Source organism: Herpailurus yagouaroundi, unplaced genomic scaffold (genome assembly GCF_014898765.1).
Source record: "Herpailurus yagouaroundi ecotype Mexico unplaced genomic scaffold, PumYag 159, whole genome shotgun sequence".
Taxonomy (NCBI): domain Eukaryota; kingdom Metazoa; phylum Chordata; class Mammalia; order Carnivora; family Felidae; genus Herpailurus; species Herpailurus yagouaroundi.
The window spans coordinates 9,233,386-9,255,297 of record NW_024412400.1 but is presented as its reverse complement, the minus strand read 5'-3'; the positions used below and the strand labels follow the sequence as shown (position 1 = coordinate 9,255,297).

At 40.1% G+C, this 21,912-nt stretch overlaps 1 protein-coding gene across 7 annotated transcripts in view; it reads left to right on the top strand.

Annotated features, from left to right (window-relative positions):
* ULK4 (unc-51 like kinase 4) overlaps positions 1–21,912 on the top strand; it is a 586,637-nt gene that overhangs the window by 187,064 nt on the left and 377,661 nt on the right. For 6 of the 7 annotated variants that reach the window (XR_005791953.1, XM_040479906.1, XM_040479903.1 and 3 more), the window contains 5 exons: positions 11,638–11,771; positions 13,419–13,540; positions 13,692–13,748; positions 20,863–20,914; positions 21,017–21,111. Coding sequence is in view for 6 of the 7 variants with exons in the window: in XM_040479906.1 (XP_040335840.1) it covers positions 11,638–11,771; positions 13,419–13,540; positions 13,692–13,748; positions 20,863–20,914; positions 21,017–21,111 (460 nt within the window). In the remaining variant the exon portion in view is untranslated. The remainder of the gene's footprint in view (positions 1–11,637; positions 11,772–13,418; positions 13,541–13,691; positions 13,749–20,862; positions 20,915–21,016; positions 21,112–21,912) is intronic. The other variant, XM_040479904.1, reaches the window with a different exon arrangement.

The following is a 21,912-nucleotide window of genomic DNA, read 5'->3' as shown; positions in this document are numbered from 1 at the left end:
ACTCTAAGTAAGTTGTACTTAAACATGTGATTACATGTATGTGCTTACAGTTACATGTATAAAATAATGTACTGATTTAGGAATTTTTTTCATTCTTGACATTTCATAAAATTTATTTCAACACTCAACATGCATCTTTTTTTATATGTTCTCTTTTTATATTTTATTTTAATTTAATTTTTTAAATATGAAATTGTCAAATGGGTTTCCATGCAACACCCAGTGCTCATCCCAACGGATGCCCTCCTCAATACCCGCCCCCCCCCCCCCCCATCAACCCTTGAGTCTTTTATGGTTTGGCTCCCTCCTTCTCTAACTTTTTTTTTTCCTTCCCCACCCCCATGGTCTTCTGTTAAGTTTCTCAGGATCCACATAAGAGTGAAAACATATGGTATCTGTCTTTCTCTGTATGACTTATTTCACTTAGCATAACACTCTCCAGTTCCATCCATGTTGCTATAAAAGGCCGTATTTCATTCTTTCTCATTGCCACGTAGTATTCCATTGTGTATATAAACCACAATTTCTTTATCCATTCATCAGTTGATGGACATTTAGGATCTTTTCATAATTTGGCTATTGTTGAAAGTGCTGCTATGAACATTGGGGTACAAGTGCCCCTATGCATCAGCACTCCTGCCATCCCTTGGGTAAATTTCTAGCAGTGCTGTTGCTGGGTCATAGGGTAGATCTATTTTTAATTTTTTTTAATTTTATTTTTTATTTCTTAAAATTTACATCCAAAATAGTTAGCATATAGTGCAACAATGATTTCAGGAGTAGATTCCTTAATGCCCCTTACCCATTTAGCCAATCCCCCCTCCCACAACCCCTCCAGCAACCCCCAGTTTGTTCTCCATATTCATGAGTCTCTTCTGTTTTGTCCCCTTCCCTGTTTTTTTATTATTTTTGCTTCCCTTCCCTTATGTTCATCTGTTTTGTCTCTTTAAGTCCTCATATGAGTGAAGTCATATGATTTTTGTCTTTCTCTAATTTCACTTAGCATAATACCCTCCAGTTCTATCCATGTAGTCGCAAATGGCAAGATTTCATTCTTTTTGATTGCCAAGTAATACTCTGTTGTGTGCGTGTGTGTATACACATTCATTCATCCATCGATGGACATTTGAGCTCTTTCCATACTTTGGCTATTGTTGAAAGCACTGCTATAAACATTGGGGTACAAGTGCCCCTGTTCATCAGTACTGCTGTATCCCTTGGGTAAATTCCTAGCAGTGCTATTGCAGGGTCATAGAGTAATTCTAGTTTTAATTTTTTGAGGAACCTCCACACTGTTTTCCAGAGCAGCTGCACCAGTTTGCATTCCCACCAACAGTGCAAGAGGGTTCCCGTTTCTCCACATCCTCTCCAGCATCTGTTGTAGTCTCCTGATTTGTTCAATTTAGCCACTCTGACCAGCATGAGGTGGTGTCTCAGTGTGGTTTTGATTTGTATTTCCCTGATGAGGAGTGACATTGAGCATCTTTTCATGTGCCTGTTGGCCATCTGGATGTCTTCTTTAGAAAAGTGTCTATTTGTGTCTTCTGCCCATTTCTTCACTGGATTATTTGTTTTTCGGGTCTGGAGTTTGGTGAGTTCTTTATAGATTTTGGATACTAGCCCTTTGATATGTCATTTGCAAATATCTTTTCCCATTCTGTTGGTTGCCTTTTAGTTTTGTTGATTGTTTCCTTTGCAGTGCAGAAGCTTTTTATCTTCACGAGGTCCCAATAGTTCATTTTTGCTTTTAATTCCCTTGCCTTTGAGATGTGTCAAGTAAGGAATTGCTGTGGCTGAGGTCAGAGAGGTTTTTTCCTGCTTTCTTCTGTAGGGTTTTGATGATTTCCTGTCTCACATTCAGGTCCTTTATCCATTTTGAGTTTATTTTTGTGAATGGCGTAAGAAAGTGGTCTTGTTTCATTCTTCTGCATTCAACATGCATCTTCTTAAACTGCTTTATAGAAGTGTCACCACAGCATGTTTGGCATCAGTTCCTTGAGTTTCTTTTGCATCATCTGACACAATATTCCAAAGAGTATCATCTTCTCTGCCATTAAAATTGTTGTAGAGACAGCGCTTTTTGCACCAAAGTATGATGTTGTCACTGACAGTTCTATACAAACCACACTGTTCTTGTATAACAGTAGATGATTGCTTAAGAATTTTTCCTGTGCTTATTTGTACTCTGTGTAGTTTGGTGTGATTATTAAGTGGATATAGATTTTATTCAACCTGTTTCTTTTTTTATTTGCTTATAGTGGGAAAGTTTGTCTGAACAACCTAACTTGACTTTACTGGAAACCAGAAGTCCATTGTTCTTTTCTCTTCTTTTCTCTTCTTTTCTCTTCTCTTCCCTTCTCTTTTCCTTTCTCTTCTCTTCTCTTCTCTTCTCTTCTCTTCTCTTCTCTTCTCTTCTCTTCTCTTCTGTTTATTTATTTTAGAGACAGCACAAGCAGAGGAGAGGCAGAGAGAGAGGGAGACACAGAATCTGAAGCAGTCTCTGGCCTCTGAGATGTCAGCACAGAGTCCAACATGGTGCTCAAACCCATGAACTATGAGATCATGACCTGAGCCAAAGTTGGCCACTTAACTGACTGAGCCATCCAGGTGGCCCCACTGTCTTCTTCCTTGAAGTGCTTTCTACTTGGCATCCAGGATACGTTTTTTTGGTTTTCTTCATCCTTCACTAGTCAACTCTTGCTCAGTTTCCTTTGCTGGTCCTTCCTTATGATGCAGTCTCTGTGGTAGTCCCATGGCTCACTCTTTGGACAGTCCCTCCCGAGGTGATCTCATTTAGTTTAATGGCCTTGCATACCATATGCGCATGATCAAGGTCAGATTAATGTCATCAGCCTAGACCTTACCTCTCTGCTTAAATGTCATCCTGTCAGAGATGCCTTCTCTGACAAGCGGCTGTCTTATTTTTCTTTAACATTCTGTATAGGATTTTATTACCACCTAAACTATTTTTGTAGTTATTTATTTGTTAATTATCTGTCTTCTTCCCACTTTAATGTACATTCCATGAGGTGTATCCCCGTCAACTAGAAAAATGCTTAGCACGTAGCAGACACTGTAAGTATTGAATGAATAAATGAGTATCATCATCCTTGTAATCATCAAGTTCATTTTACTAAAGGCATTGCACTGATGTAAGTACAGGAGATATAAAAAAGTTTAGGACATGGCAAGTTTGGCCACAGAAGCATGGCAGTATGGCAGGAGGTCTAACAGAAGGCAGATGAGGGAAGCATAATGGTGGATGTGTGTGGAATGAGCAAAAGAATTCCTGTTGAGATGGGATTAAGAAAATTGTGGTCAGATTAGTGGGAATGAATCACAGAGATAAATGGGGGGGGGGAACAGGTGGTAGATTGGGAAACAGACATATCCTGGGCAGAAATAATGCTATTAGGGGCACCTGGGTGGCTCAGTTGGTCAACTGTCTGATTTCGGGCCAGGTCATGCTAGTGGTTTATGGGTTTGAGCCCTGTGAAAGGCTCTGTGCTGACAGCTCAGAGCCTGGAGCCTGCTTCGGATTCTGCGTTTCCCCCTCTCTCTGCCCCAGCTACTCTTGTGTGTGCTCGCTCTCTCTCTCTCTCTCTCTCTCTCTCTCAAAAATAAATAAGCATTAAAAAAATTTTAAGATTATATTTAAAAACAAAAAAAGAGGAATAGTTGTATTAAAGGTAATGGGGGAGGGGAAGAGGAGTGGATCTCATTTATTTGTGGTTTACTTGGATTACAGTTCAGATTGTTGACCTTTTAAACTTGTTATCTTTGTAGAATGCTAAGAAATATCATTTGCAGTTTTGTGCAGCAAATGTAAAGTGTTTATGGACACTACACTCAAATGTTTTCACATTTTATTTTCTTTGTAGAATGAGAATTCTTTTAGGAGCTAATACTCCCTTGTCAGTAAAGGCTGGCTGTCCTAGTATAGCCTATGTAAACACATCCTGTAATGGGAAGGCTCTGGGGGGAGCACAGAGGAATGGAGCATCATTCTAGAGTTAGTCTGATATTGTTATGGATCCCATCAGTCTTTTATTTCTCCCAACAGAGATAATGGACATTTTCTTACGTGTTAAAAGTCTGTGCTAGTGTGCGGAGACCATTTGAGTAGTTTTTGCCTTAAAAAAAGACATTTCAAGGGATGGTAATTAGATAGCACATTATTAAATTTTGTAACGGATAATTTAAATTCTAAGGGAAAATCAATTCCTTATAGACAAGTGGTAATTTGCTCTTTTTATACTCTGTGAATTTTGGCAGGATTTCTTTTGGGTCTCCTGATTTCCAATAGGGAAACATTTCTATTTTCTCCATTCTCTGTTTCTGGAATACCTGTTATTTACATAAAGGATTTCCTGGAACAAGGAAAGAAGCCCACTTTTGAATCATCTCAGTCTCTCATTGGATTCAGGTGATTCCAGCTAATTGCTACCCCACCTGCCTTCCAGAAGCAAATGTAAACCCTGTCTGGAGAAGTCTAACCTTAGGTCTCAGAAAATTCTATCAGTTTTCCTGTATAGAGCCTAACACTTCAATAGAAAATAATCATAACTATGAGGAGAAAAGATGATATGACAAAAATAAAAATAAACAAGATATCAGTATCCATAGAGGACACAGACAATGGACTTATCACATGTTGACATTAAAATAAGTAGATCAGTATATTCAAGGAATTTGAAAGATGGAAAATTTTCATAGAGAGCTATATCTATGAAAACAAGCCAAATAGAAATTCCACAGCTGAAAAATACAGTAACTCAAGGTGGGAGCTCAGTGGATTGGGTTAAGGGCAGATTAGACACAGCTGAATAGAGAATCTTCTGAAGTGAGGTGGGATCAAGATAGAGAGATATGAGGTTGGAAAACATGGAGAAGAGCAGAAGAGATGGAGGACAAGTGGGATATGGTGGTTTTTACAGTAGGTGGTGCTGGATCATTTTGGATATTAGTATAGAGAAATCGTAGTAAGTTACGCTGTAAAAAAAGTCAGTTCAGGTAGATTGATTGCATGTTTAAATATAAAAAATATTATTTGAACAATAAAGCTTCCAGTAGGTAACAAATAAAAATATCTTCATGACCTTAGAGTAGACCAAGATTTTTTTTAACAGGACACAAAAGCACTATCATAAAGGAAAATGTTGATATATTGGATCCCCTTAAAATTAGGAACTTCTGTTCATCAAAAGGCATCATTAAGAGAGTAACAAGATAATACAGGAAGGTATTTGTCACACAGATCATCAACGGTGGGCTTTTAATTAGAACATCTGAAGAACTGAAAGCTGATAACTCAGTAGAAAGATGAGCACGAGACTTGAACAGGCAGTTGACCAAGTTCTCTCCAAGCGGCCATTTAACACACAAAAAGATGCATAGCCTTATTAGTCATCAGGAAAATTCCATTTGATTGTGATAACATACCAATGGATACCCACCAGAATGGTGGGTATATGTAATGAAAAAGCCTGATAATGCAGATTTTAGCAAAAATGTAGAGCAATTGGGATTTTTATATCTGCCTGTTGGAATGTAAATTGTCTTAATAATCACTTTGGAAAACTGATCATCAGCAGTGTCTACTAAACTAAATCTAAGAATGCTTTGTGATCCAGTAATTTCACTGGCAAGTACATACCCAACAGAAATGTTTACATGTACCAAGCATAAGGTATGCTTAGCATTATTCATAAATGGAAACAGCCTCAGCATCCATCAATAATGAATACATTGTGGTATACCCATGCACTGGGATACTATACAGCACTGAAAAAGAGCATGGATGAATATCACCAAATATAATGTCAAGCAAAACCATGCCTGTGGATAAGTGGTAATGTTTGGTCTGGTTACGATTAAGAGTTGAAGGAATGACAACCTGTTCTAGAATTTATCAGTGCATGGATGAATTTTGTTGACTTTGAGTTTCATCCTAAGGTCATCTGTACAGGCATTTTTAACGTGAACTTTAACATTAATATCTCCAGTATGTTTGTCTTGGGCCAGTTTTGCTAAAGGGCATTCTAGTCGTCGGCTGGAGGGCAGGAACCTGGCTGCCAGGATCTTGGGGGCCTGCTGGGAAAGGGGGCTGGAAGCCCCGGTGGGGATTCACTTAGTTTCCCCCTATTTGCACTTTGATGGTGGTTTCTTTCTCCCAGTCTAGAAACTTTCTGTTTTACTTTCTCTAGAGAATAAATCTCCAGACTTCAATGTCTGCCAGGGTGCAAGTTCAGTGGCAGTCACCTAGATTCACTGGGAAGAGGAGGTAATCTAGGGATCAACTGCTTTTTAATCAGATTTTGCCATATATTTGTTCTTTTACCCTTCCTTTTTCACACTTAGTTTTGGAAGTACCTTTTTAGTCCATAGTGCCAGGCAAGTGGTTATCTACCTGGAAGAATAATGGATTTAGATTCCTTCCCAATCCATATAATAGTCAATTTCCAATGAATTGAGGACTTCAATGTGAAAGACAAAAAGAAGGGGAAAAGGAAAGATCTAGACCACATAAATAATGCCTATGAGTCACTAACAAAAGATCGAAAACCGGAAAAAAAAAAAAAAAAACCACCCCAAACTGAACCAGGTATTTCACGAAAGAGGAATATGAACAAACAAAAAAAATATGCTTACCATATTAACAATGGTGAAAATTCAAATGAGGACCACAAGATGTAGATGAGTAAAGATGAAATCTGATACTGGTAGCTACCAATGAGCTTGCAACTTGGAAGGAACTGCTACCTGGTTGTTGGGAACACATTAGGAAGCAGTTGGGCAGTGACGCGATAGTGGAATGTTCGTGGTTCCGTGTGTACCTCAGCAGCTCTTGGACCTGTACCTTGGGAGACCAACGCAGAAGCATTCACAGCAGTTTCAAAGCAATATATGTCTAGCGAGCTAATATTTATTCAACACTTATTTCATGTCAGGAACTGTGCTCATGAGTCGAAAGATATGGTGAGCAAAATCAGACATAGTTTTTGCTCTTAGGTACTCTTAAATTTCCTGAATGACAAATATTATCAGATAATCAGAAGACATGACTAGACCCTTTTCCAGAGAAGACATCCAGATGGCCAACAGACACATGAAGAGATGCTCAACATCAGTCATCATCAGGGAAATACAAATGAAAACCATATTGAGATACCACCTCATGCTTGTCAGAGTGGCCAAAATGAACAACTCAGGAAACAACAGATGCTGGCAAGGATGTGGAGAAACTGGAATCCTCTTGCACTGTTGGTAGGAATGCAAACCGGTGCAGCTTCTCTGGAAAACGGTGTGGAGGTTCCTCAAAAAATTAAAAATAGAACTACCGTACGACCCAGTAATAGCAGTACTAGGAGTCTATCCAAAGGATACAGGAGTGCTGATTCATAGGGGCACATGCACCCCAATGTTTATAGCAGCCCTTTCAACAATAGCCAAATTAAGGAAAGAGCCTGAATCCATTGACTGATGAATGGATAAAGAAGATGTGGTTTATATATACAATGGAATACTAATTGGCAATGAGAAAGAATGAAATCTTGCCATTTGCAGCAACGTGGATGGAACTGGAGGGTGTAATGCTAAGTGAAGTAAAGCAGTCAGAGAAAAACAGATATCATATGTTTTCACTCATGGGATGTGGTACTTGAGAAACTTAACAGAAGACCATAGGGGAAGGGAATGGGAAAAAAATAGTTACAAACAGAGAGGGAGGGAAGCAAAAACCATAAGAGACTCTTTAAATACAGAGAACAAAGTGAGGGTCAATGCGGGGTGGGGGGGTGGTGGTGGTGCGGGAAAGGGGAAAATGGGTGATGGGCATTGAGGAGGGCATTTGTTGGGATGAGCACTGGGTATCATATGTAAGTGATGAATCATGGGAATCTACTCCCTAAAACCAAGAGCAGACTGTATACACTATATGTTGGCCAGCTTGACAATAAATAATATTAAAAGAAAAAGGATAATCAAAAATCGATTATAAAATTGCTCTTGGGTAAGGGCTTTAATGTATTCTGTTCTATCAGAATAGATACAGATAGAACTGTATCATTGAGAGGTTGAATTTAAGAAGGTCATCAGTACAGTGAGTGATGAAATATGTGTAGGAGTTGACTGGCAAGGAATGAAGAGAAGCGTCCTGTAGTTAGAGACGTGATATCTGGTTGCTAGGGAAGGGGAGCGGGAAGTTTAACTGGAGGGGAAGATAGCAAGCCAAAGCAGGAGGTGTAGTTGGGGGCCAGACTCTGGAGGCCTTGAAGGTCTTGGTAGGGAGTTTTAAGAACTTACATGTTAAAGACATGGAGATTTTAAGCACAGGGACAACTCAGTGGACAAGATCCACATAGATACAGGGTGTGTAAGGGTTAGAATGACAAGAGTAGGATGTACACTAGCTTGGAGGCTGTTGTAGTTGAGGAGAAGGGAGTATGGAAGCTTGCACTTGATTTGGGGAGCATTTAATGATTGACTTCGTGTGAGAAGTAAGAGAAAGGGAGGTGATGTGTAAGGATGAGTCTAAGGTTTCTGGTTTGGTAGCGTTGGGAGTGATATTGTATAATGGGATATTATACTCTGAAGGACAACCATGTTTGTTGGGATGATAATTGTGTTTCGCTGGGATATGTAGATTTTGAAATACCTTTGAGACAGACAAAAGTAGATGTCGAGTCAGCAGTGGAATATATATAGATCTGTAGCTTAGAGACCAGATTTGGGCTGCAGATACATAATTGGGAAACATCTGTGTATATAGTGGGAAATCAAATCATTGGTGGAGATGAGATGGCATGGGTCAAATGGTAGGAAGAAAAGAGCAGTGGACCTAGAACTGAGTCTTGATAAACTTGAGTATTTAGGACAAAAGCCACAGAGAGGGACCAACTAAAGAAGCTGAAGAAGAAAACTAGAAATGTTTGGTGTCATACAGAGGAGTAAGAGGCATGGCAACAGTATTGAACGTTGCTGACCGGTACCTGCTGGATTCGATGTCATGGAGGTTGTCAGTGGCCTTGAAGTGAGTGATGGGTATGAGTCAGACTGGGGTGGGTTGAGGAGCAAGTAGGAGGAACTGTGGAGGGTGCTAGGTATACATTTCTCTTTCAAGACTTGTTTGTTTCCATCCCTCCCTCCCCCCCTCCTTTCTCTCTCTTTCTTTTCTTTTCTTTTCTTTTCTTTTCTTTTCTTTTCTTTTCTTTCTTTCGAGAGCATGTGTGCACAGATGTGAGTGGGAGAGGGGCAGAGGGAGAGGATGAGAGACTTAAGCAGGCTCCAAGCCCAGCACAGAGCCCAAGGTGAAATCAAGAGCTGTATACCTAACTGACTGAGCCACCCAGGCACCCCTCTTTTAAGAGTTTTGATGAGATGGGAAGGAGGGAGACAATGAGGAATTTGCTAGAAGAACACGAACAGTGTTTTGTTAAATGGGAGAGAGTACATATATAAAAGGGAAAACGAGTAATTGTCAGTTATAAGGTTCTGAGAAGGTGGAAGGGAAGGAGTTACTGGTCCACCGCTGTGACGGAAGGGAATGTGTCGAGGGCGGGATACATAACAGGTGCGCATGTTGAGAACTTGGAAGGAGAGTTCCTTCATGATGCTTTCTGTTTGCTCTCATGAGAGGGTGGGCACTTGGGAGTTTGAAGAGAAGAAACTTTTGAAAACAGACTGGGAATACATTGACCGATGAAATATAGTCAGATTTTGGTACTGCTCTGGGCTGTTCATTCTTGGTGTTACACGTTTATGGTGGTGTTGAGTTTTAGCAGCCTTCTCTGCCGGCATCCAGAAAGCAAATCATTGGATTCATGCAGACTTCCTTTGGCTAGATGGGTGCAAAGAGAAGAAAAGGGGCAAGGGTGTAATGAAATGGTAGATGATGGGAGATAATAAAGCAGGAAGTAAGTGAAGAAGAGAAAAGACCGATGGATCGGGAGAAGATGTCATGGAGTCAATTAAGAGAAGTTTCCCCGAAGTCGAGGAACTATCACAGTGGAAGAACACGCAAGTAGGATCAAGAGCAGATAATGGTTAGAGGGTATGTTTGAAGTACTCATCTTGGAGGAGACGCTATACTCTTTCACTTTGGAAAAGCTGTTCGACAGATGGTGAGGCTGGGCAGGGAGGTGTCTGTCAGGCAACCCATCTCGGAAAGCAGAAAAGGAAGATGAGTTTCTGTGTGTCTAGTATTTTCAGGTCCTGCTTCCTAGATTGGGCTGAGGGAGTAGTGCCGACTAATCAAGAGGTTCTTGGAGTTGCTGCTCTCGCCTTGGAAGCGCCCGGCCCCAGTGATAACGTGTTGTGCTGCCTGTCGCTGGGAGCTCCTGGCTGGCTGACGGGCTGCCCCAAGTCATCGTGTCACGTGTCGTGAAGCTCTTAGCTTCCACTTAACCTCTGGTTTCTGTGGTTTACTCATCATCGAGCCGTTATGTGCTCTGAATTCTTTAAGTAGTATTGATACATTTTTGCTGACTTAACAGTATTTTTCCTTCATTTTGACTAATTTGTTAGTGTGGCCGGCACTGTAATCAGTGACTCGAGCGGAGGATACTAACTGGTGGATGGAAATAAACTTGTGATTTGGTGCCGCTCCAGATAATAGCAGAAAGACAAAAGCGTGACTAAATCTACAAAGAGGGTCACGTAAATGCTAAGCGTTAAGATATCAGTATACTTTTAAGCGTTTTGTGCAAAACCACTTCTTCCCAGTTGACAGTAGGAGTTGGTAGGAAGTTTTCTCTGGGAAGTAAAAGTTGGGTGAGAGGGTAGGGACAGTGGAGCTGGGAAGAGGGATGTTGGCATTGGGAGATGTAAAGAGACTTTTTCATATGATGCAGCCTGTGAACTCGCCGCCCTTTTGAGAGTTGAGGGGAATGGGCACTTGGGAAGGTGCCTGGTGGGTCCAGCAAACGGGATGAAACATGAGCCTGTAAGTTTCTAACCACACCCTCAATATCTAGAGTGATGGCCCAATATGTTCCGTGGGTCTGGGCTAGGCACAGTTGGTCAGAGATTGACGTCTACTGAATGCCGGTGGGTTGCGGAAGTCTCGTTTTAGATATCCTAAAACTGGGGGACAAAGGGACATGTGAAAGCCAGATGTTTAGATGTAGTGTCTGTTCTCTGTATCACCCAGTGTTGAAATGAAAATCTTTCTTTGGATTCATGTACACAATTTAGTGAAGGAGCTGGAATTCATGTGACTTGCCTGAGGTCCCAAGCAAACTTAGTACTAACGACCAACACGAGCGCAGACAACTTGTGGTTCTACTTTGAACCTTTGAAACTCCAAGAGCATTCTTCTGCCCAGACGCCTTTTTCTGCCTTTCATCCGTCATCTGGAGAATGTGGTTTCTTTCTCATGGGCCAAGGCTAAATGAAATGAGGGCATTGTTTGGTAATACATTGGCAGATATATTCAGAGTTGCCTTGTTTTCTTTCCTCATAAACGTGTAGATTTTTCTAAGGCAAAAAACAGACGGTGCCTGACAAATTGCTAAAATCTAAATGTCAGCATGACGGGGACTGTGCCCCCTGGAAACATTTGCCTTGGCGACGTTTTCAGACGGATGCTATCAACTGTTTTATCATGAGAGGTAATCTTTTGCACTTCCCTGTATGTAGACTGGTGATGTACATCGAGAGAGACAGCAGAAAGACCACTCCAGGCAAGGACCTGCAAAGCAGCAATGAATACCTGTCCAAGTGCCTGGACCTTCTCATCCGTCACATTGTGCACGAGCTGCCGCGGATCCTGGGTAAATTCTCCTCAGGCCCCTTGACGCTTCCCTTCCTGCGCTTGGGCTTTTAGGCCTCGCCTCTTTTTTCTTCTTGTTTCTCACTTAACACAGGAAAGCGCAGTGACACCGTTTCTTGAATGTGTAGTTTCAAGATTTGAACTCAGGATTTGCTTTATCTGTTTTTACAATTATTTTACATCAGCAACATGACTGAGGCAGCGAGCAGGCTAAAGGTTACGTTGAGGTGTCATCTGTGGTAAACTGGCAAGTTTAGAAAATAAACACGAGAAAAAGATTGTAAGAGCTTAAAATTGGGTTTGGGCCTTTTGTTTTAGGTGATTTTCTCAAGATTTCCTTCTGCCTAATTCTGAAGAAAAGATTTTTTTTCTTTCGGGTTACAGCCACACATTTATTTACCCTTAAGAGAATTTAAAAATGCATAAGGATTAGCATTTAATATTAAAGAATTTTGATATTAAAGTTCAAAGTTTGAAAATTTCTTCGGTTTGAAAAGCTTTAAATAAAAATATTAATTTGCAAAAGATTTTTTTTTTCTGGCTGATCTGTTATTTCATTGTTATTTGGAGAAATTAAAAGTAATCTAAGGAATGTGTATGTTTAGCTTAAATTTCATTCCATGCTTTTCCAGCAGATGTAGCTATAAACCAGAAATGTTTAAAATGTTAAATTTGATCCAGTTCCTTATGGTAAAATATACTCAGAAATTCAGAGTATTAAATCAGAATAATGAAAATATCTTTATGGCTGATTAATGGTATCTTTTTGCTCCTTACTAATACTTTGATTTTTTTGGTTGTTAATGACTGAAAATAGAACATTTCAAATATTTTTTGGATTATAACCTTTTAAAGTTTAACCCGAAGGCTACAGTCTGGTCGATTGGTAGTTGACTTGCTTAGTGCCAGACTCATCCTGTTTTAGGGTGTAATGCTAAGATTCAGATGTCCACAGTGTAAGTTTTATTATTGGACTTTTCATCCGATGAGAAGTTTTAGGAATTGATCTTTTTTACTTCCATCCTATTTTATTATTTAAAATTGCAAGCTATAATCTGCTCACTTATAATTAAAAGGATTTTTTTAATGTTTATTTTTTTTGAAAGAGAGAGACACAGAGCGTGAGCAGAGGAGAGGCAGAGAGAGAAGGAGACACAGAATTTGAAGAAGGCTCTAGGCTCTGAGCTATCAGCACAGAGCTTGACATGGGGCTCAAACTCACGAACTGTGAGATCATGACCTAAACTGAAGTTGGACGCTCACTTTACTGAGCCACCCATACGCCCGTGTTCATATCTAATTTTTTAAATACCCTTTCCCTGTTTACAGAAGTAAGAAGTGCTCATGGTTAAAATTTAGAAAAGACAAAAAAAAAAAGGAAGAAAAATCATATATAAAACCAATACTATATAAATTTTACTTAGAATTGCTAGATGAAGGATGAAGGTTATATCCATTCTGTCCCCAGAGGCTACAGTTTTCTGTTATAATCTCAATATGTGTGAAGAAAACAGCACAGCCCCTACCCATTTCTTTTATTTAGAGATTAATTACTGTAGTAATCCCATTAGTGTTCCAGCCATGACCAGTGGTCCCTAAGTATTTATGGTCTGTAACCTTCATGAATGATCCCGGATGTGCTTTGCAGGTGACATTCTTAACGCCTTGGCCAATGTTTCTGGTCGTAAACACCCATCAACAGTCCAAGCGAAACAGCTGAAGATGTGTCTCCCCCTGATGCCTATAGTGCTTCACCTCGTAACTTCTCAGGTACTATTTTATTAGGAAAAAAATAATAGAAATGTGACTCCTGTCTAGGTAAGCTGGAGCCTAGAAATATCAACTCAGACAAAATATTTTCATTTTTGGTTTCTTATACGTGGCTTTCAGGATTTAATCTGTGGAAACTCTCATCACACAGGTGTTTCGACCTCAAGTTGTAACAGAAGAGTTCCTTTTCAGTTATGGAACTATTCTTGTGAGTAACACTGAATTTTTCACGTTCCTAATAAAAATGTGGCTGTCTCTACTGTTTGTGGAATTTGGTGTCAGAATGAAGTAATTTTAAAATCCTTGTGGTATTTATTTGTCTCTAGGGAAGTGACCTTTTTATATTTTTATCTGTTGACTGTAATAAAATTTGACATTTGGAGAAAAATACATTCTCTCTTGATAATGTGTTTTGTTCAGATAGCGCCCAAGCAGGGTAAATATGTCTGTAGACAACACTTCAATAGATTTTAGTATTAAACGTCATGAAGAAATTTAACCTGGCAGGAATGGAATGCTGGGAATGTATTATCATCATGATTTACTTATGTTGTCCAGTTATGCACAGTATCTCTTTTGAGGATGGCATTTCTCTAAGTCAAGCTCAACTTTACTTTTTCTTTAATTTTGGTGAGAAGGGTAGCAATGAAAAATCATTGTCCTATCTTTTATTTCAGTTTTTGCCCACAAAAAGTAGTCTTTCTGTTCAGTTATGGCTCATGAATGATGTTATTTTTTTTCCTAGCTTGGAATACAGTATATGTCATTGATAAAATGGGGAGCTACACAAAGAGAAAGCTGACGTTTGTCACACGGTATCTCCAGTCTTATTTGATGTTAATAACAAACACCTGAGATTTTCAAAATGCTATTGAGGTTTCTAGTTAAGATGAAGTGAACATCTCCACTTTATTGTAGGTTTGAAATTAAAAAACAAAAATGATTGTCATCCCCAAATGAGACTGTAGTTTTCTAGAAGGTTCATCGTAAAGTATGAAGTTTTGAAGTACAAATGTTGAGTGGAGGTCACTGATTTTTTAAGAAGTGTGTTCAGGGGAGGCGGTAGGGTCCTTTTGTCCCCAGTTTCAAACCTTTATCATCCTAAGTGCGTTGAATCCTAATTTCTGTAAAGTACAGAATTGTGGTTGTATAGTCATGAATTTGCAAATTATTAGAATTTCACTTACCACCTTCTTTTATGTTTGCTTTTAATTTCTTTTAATTTGCTTTTTAATCTGTTTTTAAGTACTGTATAGGTATCCTTTTGGCACGACTATACTTCTGTAATTCACTGCACCGACATATTGATGCCTGGCAATGGTGATTTTGCCCCTGCAGCCATCTTGGAATCTTTTGGCGCAGTGTTTATTTGGGATGGGGATAATTGGCCTTGTCTCTTCTCTTATTTTTGTTCTCATGCGGAACACTTTTCTCTGCCTACGTTAGCTGAGAACGCTTTAGGTTTTCAAGGAACAAGCAAATCTGTCCAACTAAAAGTCTTCATGGACATTCAGGAACGGTGTGTGTGTATTTTTGAGAGAACGCATCTGCTCTGTGTAATGCTATCTATGCTCCATACAAGGGAGGAGGCTACACCAAGGAGGGATCTCCTCATTTCTCCCAAGAATGGGTGAACTCTGTGCAGGTTGGGAGGTATTCTCTGTAGGGTTTTCTTAATGTAGGCCCTTTTGGGAATAGATAATAGTGTGCCTGGTCGAAAGATAATTAGGATATTGGAAAATCTTTGGCGGTATTTTTTTTTCCTTGATAATGGCACTTAGGTAGAGCGAGCGTAGGCAAATAAAATGGAAAAGGTCATTTGGCTTTCTTTGGGCTGTTTTCCTAGTTTGAATCATGGCTGGGCCCAGAATCTTTCCATTATTTTTCTCATCGCATTTGTTATTTGGCCTTAGCTGTGTTTTATTGTTCTTATACTTAGTGTTGATGGCTTTGATGAAAAAGGAGTGAAGGGAAAGGAGTACCGACTAAAATGAAGGACCCAAATTTAGTTATGTACAGAGTTCTTGTGCATGTTATTATGCACTGTGGAGAGTTGGTGGTTGCTTCTGCGAATTGACTCATAATCTGTCCAGAAGATGCCAAAGGTATGACAGAGGTGACAGCGCCCTACTGATGCCACCAGGCAAAGGGAACTTATCCGACATCCTACAGCTCCTTGGAAATTCACAGTGCAGATTAGCATATTAAAACCTCTTGGGTTTTGTGCTTTGAAATAATTCTTTTAATTTTTGCTCAGGTAGCGGTTTCCTGGACTTATTTGAGAGTCTTGTTTGTTTGTTTGTTTGTTTTGTGGGGAGCAAAGGGGGCTGCACAGCTCTAAGTGTCCTGTAGAGCAGTCCACAGCATGGCTTTGTGAAACTGTCCACGGCACAGTGCATCTTCTGTCCTGGTGGCCTGAGGGAGCAGTTCATTCAGTGTACGTGTTTAGGACTGTGTTTTGAAAGCCTTATTGTTCCATATGGAGATAAGTATTTTTAGTATTTTTCAAAATGCATCTGGGAGAGTAGCTTGATCTGCCTTAATCTGAGGTACCAAGTGTGGCTCGTCTTTAGTAATTGTGCCCAGTGGCAGTGGCTTGGCACCCAGAACTTTCTGGGCTTCCCCTGAAGCAGCTGTCTAGGAGCTGCAGGCCTGCCGTCCGTGGGTGTGGAGACGGCAGTCATGCTGGGGTGATGGTCACTCGTTAGGAGGGTCCCGCCGGGTGGAGGGAGAGGTGGGACTGTACCTCGCGTTAGCTTCAGGTTTCATGCTGGCACCAGGCATCGTTTGCCTATTTGACTCATAGACATCTTTTTTTTTTTTTTTTTTTTTTTGGTAAAAAAATTCAGGATACTTCTTATACATGGACACGTGACTATAGGAATTAACGTTTTGTAAACATTTTTTCCCAACGATAATGAAGTTTTGGTCGTTTTATGTTTTAAAGAGGGAAGTATTTGGAAACAATTTAGCAGGGCACCTTTAAAACCATTATTAAGCTTTCAAAGGGTCCAGGCAAAAGCTGATAATTGCTATTTTCCCTTCTTATTAACAGAAACAGTGTGTCATCATACCCGCCTCCCTCTCTAGTTAAAAAAAAAAAAAGTAGGGACAGTGTGAGCAGTAAAACATCTGGGAAGTGCTATGGGGAAATCCTGTGGTGAACACCATCGTTCTTTTGGGCCTCCATTGAATTGCGCTGGGAATTAGGAAGTAGTGAGATGAAGGAAATACGCTCGGGAACTCATGATGTATGTTAACCTAATGTTCACTGTGTTTCTTGTGTCCTTTTGAAAACGCTGGTGATTAATGAGCTGACGAAGAGGATTTTCTTGTATTTTTTTTCTTACGTTCTGGCCTTGTTAGTTTTTAAAAGTGCAGTGATTGTGTGGCGGTTATAATTTCCTACAAAAAAAGCCATCACAATTCTACTTTTCAAGCACAAGAAGTGATAGAATTATTGTGGTAGATTTTAATACAAAAGTATAATCATAACCTCCATTATTAAGAGATCTTCACTTATCCTGGGCGTTGAGATAATTGTTTAAGAAAAGACATGCTTCCTGTCTTTTGCAGAGTTTTATTTTAAGTGAATATTGTTTTGTTGGTAGGTATTGACTTCAGTTGCAGTGGGTAGAGCAGAGAGAGTGCACTCTTACATTTTTACAAATATGATAAATGTGTTTATTCTCTGCCACACAAATGTTATTCTGAGTCTCCCTCCTCCCTTTTATGAACCGTGGATTAATTCACATACATAGTTTGCTACAGGAGCTCATTTCCAGCTTCTTTGAGGTACTGACTAACATTGCAGAGCGCTGCTGGCCTGCCCTTGAGGTGCAGCTTTCCTCTCTGGAGGGGCTCATTTTCTGCCCCCCACTCCTCCCCGCAGTGAGCCTGGCTGTGGGGTAGGCATCCATGCTTTTTGCTCCTCTGCTAAAACTCCCAGCTTTGAAGCTGGCACCCTCAGGAGATGGCCTGTGTTACGCCCTGTGCTGTGTTCCTACAGATTCCTGGGTCATTGCTGCTCGTTCCTCGGAATCTTCTAGCGTGGAGCTCACTGCCAGTTTCTCCATGCTGTGCCTGTCCACGTTGTTGGAAAACCAGACATCCCTTCGGACCATCCTTCCAACACCTCAGCCTCTCTGCCCCCTCTTTCCTCGTGAACTTAGCTTCCTTCTCTCAGCTGCCAGCATCCATGACCTCATTTCCAGTGTCACACTGGCTGGCCACCACCCCTGATTTTCAGCCCCCTTCTTCTGTTCCCCATCTCCAGCAGCCTTTCGGTTAAACTGAGACTTAATTTCATCTTAGCCCTTTCCGCTCACCGTCCTGCCCTCCTGAGGGCCAATGACTTCACTTTGCTCTTCACTCAGCTCCGAGTCCCTTGTTGAGTCCCCGTTACTGCCTTATGCAAACCTGTAACGCCCTTTGCTTTCTTCTTCCAGTACCCTCCTCTTGGCCGACCTTAATCCTGGTCCCATTTATTTCTCCACCTCCGGCTTTGAGTGTCTAGATACGGCTAGAGAAAAAACAACAAGATAACTGGCTCATTTTATTTTATTTTTATTTATTTATAACTAGTCTCACTTTAAATTCATGATGGCTCATCTCAGGTGAGCCCTCTCTGCAGGCTAGTGCGCCTGGTTTCTTTTCCTAATTTATATGCCTTCATGCTTACTAGAAAAAGAAATATATCAAAAGACATCAACGTTGGTAAATCAATGAAACATTCAGTAGGGATTTTTTTTTTTTTTAATTAAACAGGGGAACAAAGTAAGTTGAAGGAAGCCCATAATTCCACTATCGAGATGACCCTCCTTGACATTAGAAAAGAATGTGGAGGGCAGAGAATGAAATGTGAAAGCACACACACCTCCCAGGCCGGCATCTGTCTTCCTAAAGGAAACCTCTGCTTGTGGGTCCCTGTGATTTCTTCCTTGGAAACTTTTGTCTTCATCTGTGTTTGTGTATTATCTATATTTTAAAATATATGTACAGGAAAGATCAGAGTACAAACACTGTGTGGGGCTTTCTTTCTTTACTTAGTAATCCATAGAACTCTAAATAGAGTTATGTAAGTCAAAAGACCTCTTTCTCTGAATATTTTATTCAATGTCAATTCTGTATTTACTCAGCAAAAGTTATGTGCCCCTTTTGGAACTTTGTGAAATTACTTCTTTTTTTTTTTTTTTTTTAATTTTTTTTTTTTCAACGTTTATTTATTTTTGGGACAGAGAGAGACAGGGCATGAACGGGGGAAGGGCAGAGAGAGAGGGAGACACAGAATCGGAAACAGGCTCCAGGCTCTGAGCCATCAGCCCAGAGCCTGACGCGGGGCTCGAACTCACGGACCGCGAGATCGTGACCTGGCTGAAGTCGGACGCTTAACCGACTGCGCCACCCAGGCGCCCCTTTGTGAAATTATTTCAACCAAATTATCATGACAAGCTACTTTTTTTTTTTTATTATGTATTATGTTATTTTTTTGTGGTCTTCTTTGTTTTCGTAATCATAGATTGAAAAAACCAATTTAAAGTGTCTTATATGTTTAGCTTTTAAAGAGCATATGTCTTTTAAGATTTTCTCTTAAAGGCAATTTGTGCTTATTTAAATTATAAAATATATGCTTATTAAAGAATATGTAGAAAATTACAGTGAGATTTGAAGGAAAAAAATCACCCATAACTCCACCACTCTGAGAGACCACCATTGTTAACATATTGTTGTTTACTCAGAGTGTTTTCAATTTGCATATATGCACTTGTGTGTAGGAAACCGTCTAACATACATGAGTTACACTGTATGTGGTTGAGACGATGCTGTGTGTGTATTTGTATTCTGTCTTGTTTCTATTTAACTTTGACTCATAAGTATTTTCCTACAGCTTTAAGAATTTTTTTCCCCTCACAATTATTGGCTATATGCTATCCCATTTGTATAAACTGTATACAGTTTTCTGCCATTTCAGTGAAGTTCAAAAATACCCAAACAGTACACTATTTAGGGACACATGTATATCTAGTAAAACTATGAAAAAATGCCAAGGAAATGATAAATTCATGACAGTCATTATCTCCAAATGAATGAATGAGGTGTGGGAAGCTCATGCAGAGAATTGGGAACATTTTAGTTCCTAACTCAAATATATGTGTAAGGATTTTATTCTTGATAACCCCCAAACCTACACATATGTTCTTATGTATATGTTATATGTAGTCATTTCTATTTACCAAATATTTTAAGAAGAACCATTGGATCATCGTAGCTTCATTTTCCCTCCAGACTAATTGCTTATGTTTTTTATTCCAAGGTAATTTTATATTTTGTTTGCTACTTGTTATTACATATAAAATACCATATATGTATTATTTTTTGAGCCAGGGGACAGAACTAAGTTGCAGGGCTCCCGCACGTCACTAGTATGGTGGCACTGCTTGTTTATACTGTTTTGTTTATTAAATTAATTTTTTTTAATGTTTATTTACATTGAGAGAGAGAGCGTGCACAAGTAGGGGTGGGGCAGGGCAGAGAGAGGGGAAGACACAGAATCAGAAGCACAGAGCTGTCAGCACAGAGCCTGATGCGGGGCTCAAACTCACGAACCATGAGATCATGACGTGAGCCGAAGTGGGACACTCGACTGACTGAGCCACCCAGGCGCCCTTCTACTGTTTTGTTTAGATCATGTTCACGGAGTAACTCTTCTGTGTGGGGCGTTCAGCTGGGGACTGGAAAACTCACCCAGGGAGCTCACAGCCAAGCTGCTCAGGCCTGCCTCCAGAAGAGTATTGGGGGTCATTCTGCATGGAGGCACAGGGTTGGGGTTTAGATAGAATATATATGAGGGACCAACAACGCTAGTTAACCGTGAAGGCAAGCCTTGAACTGCTACATGTTGATGCAGTTTGCACACAGGGTAGCTAAGGCTCGACCTTCCTTGGAGAGGACTGTTTCACCTGATTACGTGCATCCTTACTAACTTCCGAGGTAGTAAGGGAACAAGTGTGGCATGCTGGAAATGGTTATGTATCAGTTGGATTGTCCTCAGTATTTATAGGTTGACATTTCTGTGCTTCTATTGCCAATGAGTTTATTCCGACATTACATCTCATGGATAGTGAACTGTATGTTCACTGTATGTATATATTATTCATATGATCATACTTTAAAATTGTGATTGTATGTATGATATTTATGTGTATAGTATTTAATGCTTTTGAGGAATTACTTCATGAAGAATGATAAGTGCAGTTTTGGGAGAAAGATCAGTTGTATTTCCTTTCAGAGTTAATTTGCAATCTTATTTTTATTTTTTACAGAGTCATATTAAGTCTATAGACTCAGGAGAAACTAACCTAGATGGAGCCGTGGGTGAGTAGACCGTGGGGCATTTGACATCTTTGTCTGAAGTACTTTGATTTCGCGATTTCGAACATGAAAATAAACACCTGTAATAATTAACTGTATTCCTAGGACTGATGGCATCGGAAGAATTTATCAAGATCACGTTGTCGGCTTTTGAAGCAATAATACAATATCCTGTTCTGTTGAAAGACTATCGCTCTACGGTCAGTTCTGTCAGCTTGTGAGAAAGATAGTGTTTTGTTTACTTGGTAGCTCTGTATGTAAAGAGACTAGTTTACATATGCTCGATTCCCATCTATTCTCACATGAAATAACCACTCAGAAAAGCCGCTGCCCTCACAAGAGGCACATTAAGAACTCCCTTCCTTCCTTGTTGACTTCTCTGGAATTTTCATTGCTCATTATTGTCTTTCTCTTCTGGTCCGCACCTTATGCCCAGCTTCCTTCTTCTTACTTCTTTCCTGGTTATTTGTGGTACCCAACTGCATAAACTCTTAGAGCAGAGTTTCTCAACCTTGGCACTATGGGCATTTGGAGATGGACAGTTCCTCGTCGTAGTAGTTGTCCTGGGCATCGAGGGATGTTTAGCAGCGTCCCTGGCCTCTACTCACTAGATGTGGGTAGCACTCAGTCCTTCCCCCTTCAGTGATAAGTAGAAAGGCCTTTACACATTGCCAGAGGTCTTCTGGGCAGGGAATTTGCCCCCATTTCAGAACCTCTGCCTTACGCTGATGCTTAGGTGAGTGGAGCACTGACTTTAGAGGAGGGAGGAAAGGCTTTGTGATCTCATTCTCACCCGCAGAAAGCCTCAAGAAAAGAAGCCAGATGGTATGAGCACTGGGTGTTGTATGTAAGCCAGTTTGACAATAAATTATATTCATAAATAAATAAACATAAAAAAGCCAGGTAAGAGGAGAACCCTTATTATCATTTTCCCATTCTCTCTAATGGTTCTAGGGGTTGACCGAACTCAGCAAGGCAGTTCTAACTTGGGATCTTTCAAG